Source organism: Myotis yumanensis, unplaced genomic scaffold (genome assembly GCF_028538775.1).
Source record: "Myotis yumanensis isolate MYYU_CA2020_CCGP unplaced genomic scaffold, mMyoYum1.0.hap1 SCAF_2, whole genome shotgun sequence".
In the NCBI taxonomy this organism is placed as follows: Eukaryota; Metazoa; Chordata; class Mammalia; order Chiroptera; family Vespertilionidae; genus Myotis; species Myotis yumanensis.
In genome coordinates this window covers 140,062,693-140,064,991 of record NW_027223753.1, presented here as the reverse complement: position 1 = coordinate 140,064,991, position 2,299 = coordinate 140,062,693, and the positions used below count along the sequence as shown (strand labels likewise).

Sequence of the window (2,299 nt, the reverse complement as noted above, 5' to 3'; positions counted from 1 at the left end):
TGAGTGAATGTGATGGAGGTAAACAAAACCCAGGTGACTGCGTTTCTTCTCACGGGACTTACAGATCTTCCAGAGCTGCAGGTCCCCCTGTTCCTGGTGTTCCTGGTCATCTATCTAACCACCATGGTGGGCAACCTTGGACTCATTTTTCTCATCTGGAAGGACCCCCGTCTACATACACCTATGTACTTACTCCTTGGCAGTCTGGCCTTTGCAGATGCCTGTTCTGCATCTTCGGTGACTCCTAAGATGCTAATTAATTTTTTATCTAAGAATCATATGATATCCTTGGCTGAGTGCATCATCCAATTTTATATTTTTGCTTCCAGTGCAAACACAGAATGTTTTCTCCTGGTAGTGATGGCCTATGACCGCTATGTAGCCATATGTAACCCCTTGCTTTATCCAGTAGTGATGTCCAATATCTTCTGCATTCAATTATTAGGTGTTTCATATACTGTTGGGTTTATTCATCCCATGATGCATGTTGGATTGTTATTTAGGTTAACTTTCTGCAAGTCTAATATAATACATTATTTCTACTGTGAAATTTTACAACTGTTTAAGGTTTCCTGTACTGACCCTGGAGTTAACATGCTCCTGATTTTTATATTTTCAGTGTTTATACAACTTTTCACTTTTATGACCATCATAGTCTCTTACACCCGTGTTCTGTTTGTCATCCTAAAAACGAAGTCTGAAAAGGGCAGAAGAAAAGCCTTTTCCACGTGCAGTGCCCACCTGCTCTCTGTTTCCTTGTTCTATGGCACTCTATTCTTCATGTATGTGTGCCCTGGGTCTGGCCGCATTCAGAATCAGGATAAAATGTATTCTTTATTTTACACAGTCATAATTCCCCTGCTAAATCCTTTTATTTACAGTCTGAGGAATAAAGACGTGAAAGGTGCCTTGAGGAGAATAATAAATAAATGAACAGTTTTAAAGGCAAATTTCAAACTTGTTCTTTTCAAACTATGTACACTACAAGGCATATGAAGTTATGCAAATCAGTCGGACTTGATCATTTTAACAGAGGGTTAGTGTCTGTGGTAGTTTATGAGTGCTGTAATGATGCAAGTCAGCTCCATGGGATTTTTGTTTCAGTGCAAGTGCTTTATATCACATAAAACTAAACTCTTCGTTAAAAATGGGACATAGTTTTTAAAATTAAGCAGTTAAAATTTGCAAATTTTGACTCTTTGAAAATTCCCTCAAAATCAGATTTAGTAGTCTATAATTTTACTGCTGCAAACAGTTGCATGTTTGTTTGTTTGAGGGTGGTGTGACTGAGCCAAGACAATTGTCCAGAGCTTGCATATCAAAATTCTTGTTGTTTCTCAACTGTTCTGAGGTTCAGTTAAGTGACTTCTTGGGAGAAACTATCCCTAAAGATAAAAATTTCTTTGTAGTAAAGAATTATTTTTTAAAAAAGTAGAATACAAGAAATTGGTGGATTTTATTGAGAATAATGGCAGTTGGAGAAAATAGACTATTATAAACGTATGGCTCAAATATATGAAAATACAAAGTGCCTTTTATCAGGGAAAATATAGGCAATATTGGTATTCAAGAATTTCCAGATTTTGGAAGATTTTGGGGTATATCTTTTCAAATATTTTAAGTCTATTATATTTATCTTTACATGTTTAATAAGTTGTCACTTATTAAATTTGTATAGTTATCACTCTGCTTATAATTTCTTACATGCTTATTATTACTTAAGCAAACATAATTTACTCCTGCAATTACATGATGCAATATATGTTAATTTGGGTGCCACTATGGAATGATTCTTATATCTGGAATGATTGTAAAAACCTTCAATGTAATATGTATTTTTTCAATGACTGCTTTTTAAAAAATGTGTAGCAACTTTCTTTGTTCACCAGATCCTAAATGTAAAGTATCTCTACAGTGGTAAATGTATAATTTGTTTAAAGTTGTAATATCTTTGGCTACTCACAGCTGTTACAAAATCCTCAGCAATATCAGGCTGAGCAGGAAGGAAGAATTAAGAGGAAGAATCATGTATACAGAAAATCTCATGTATGTGTGGTAGGCAGTTAGGCAGGCATGAGGAGAGCAAGGACAATAGATCACCCAGGGAGAAAGCCCCGGTGCCTAGCAATGGGCAAAACTGGGAAAAAAAGGACCTGGCCCCCAGAGTAATGTTTCCTCCCCTAGCATATTGCTGGTCACACAGTGTAGACCCTCTGACCTTTCCTATCACTGGTCATGAGGTTCGGACCCTCTCCTGACCTTTCCTTTCCTGGCATGTCACAAGTCATGTGGTAGAACC

At 36.8% G+C, this 2,299-nt stretch overlaps 1 protein-coding gene across 1 annotated transcript; it reads left to right on the top strand.

The window, feature by feature from the left end:
* On the top strand, positions 1 to 933 carry LOC139002110 (olfactory receptor 5AC1-like). The gene has a single exon (XM_070403519.1). It carries the CDS (start codon positions 13 to 15, stop codon positions 931 to 933), a length of 921 nt encoding a protein of 306 aa, XP_070259620.1. The 5' UTR covers positions 1 to 12.
* The last annotated feature ends 1,366 nt before the right edge of the window (positions 934 to 2,299 follow it).

Excerpts from the sequence above, each read along its gene's own strand:
- LOC139002110 (XM_070403519.1), top strand. The coding sequence starts at position 13 with ATGGAGGTAAACAAAACCCAGGTGACTGCGTTTCTTCTCACGGGACTT.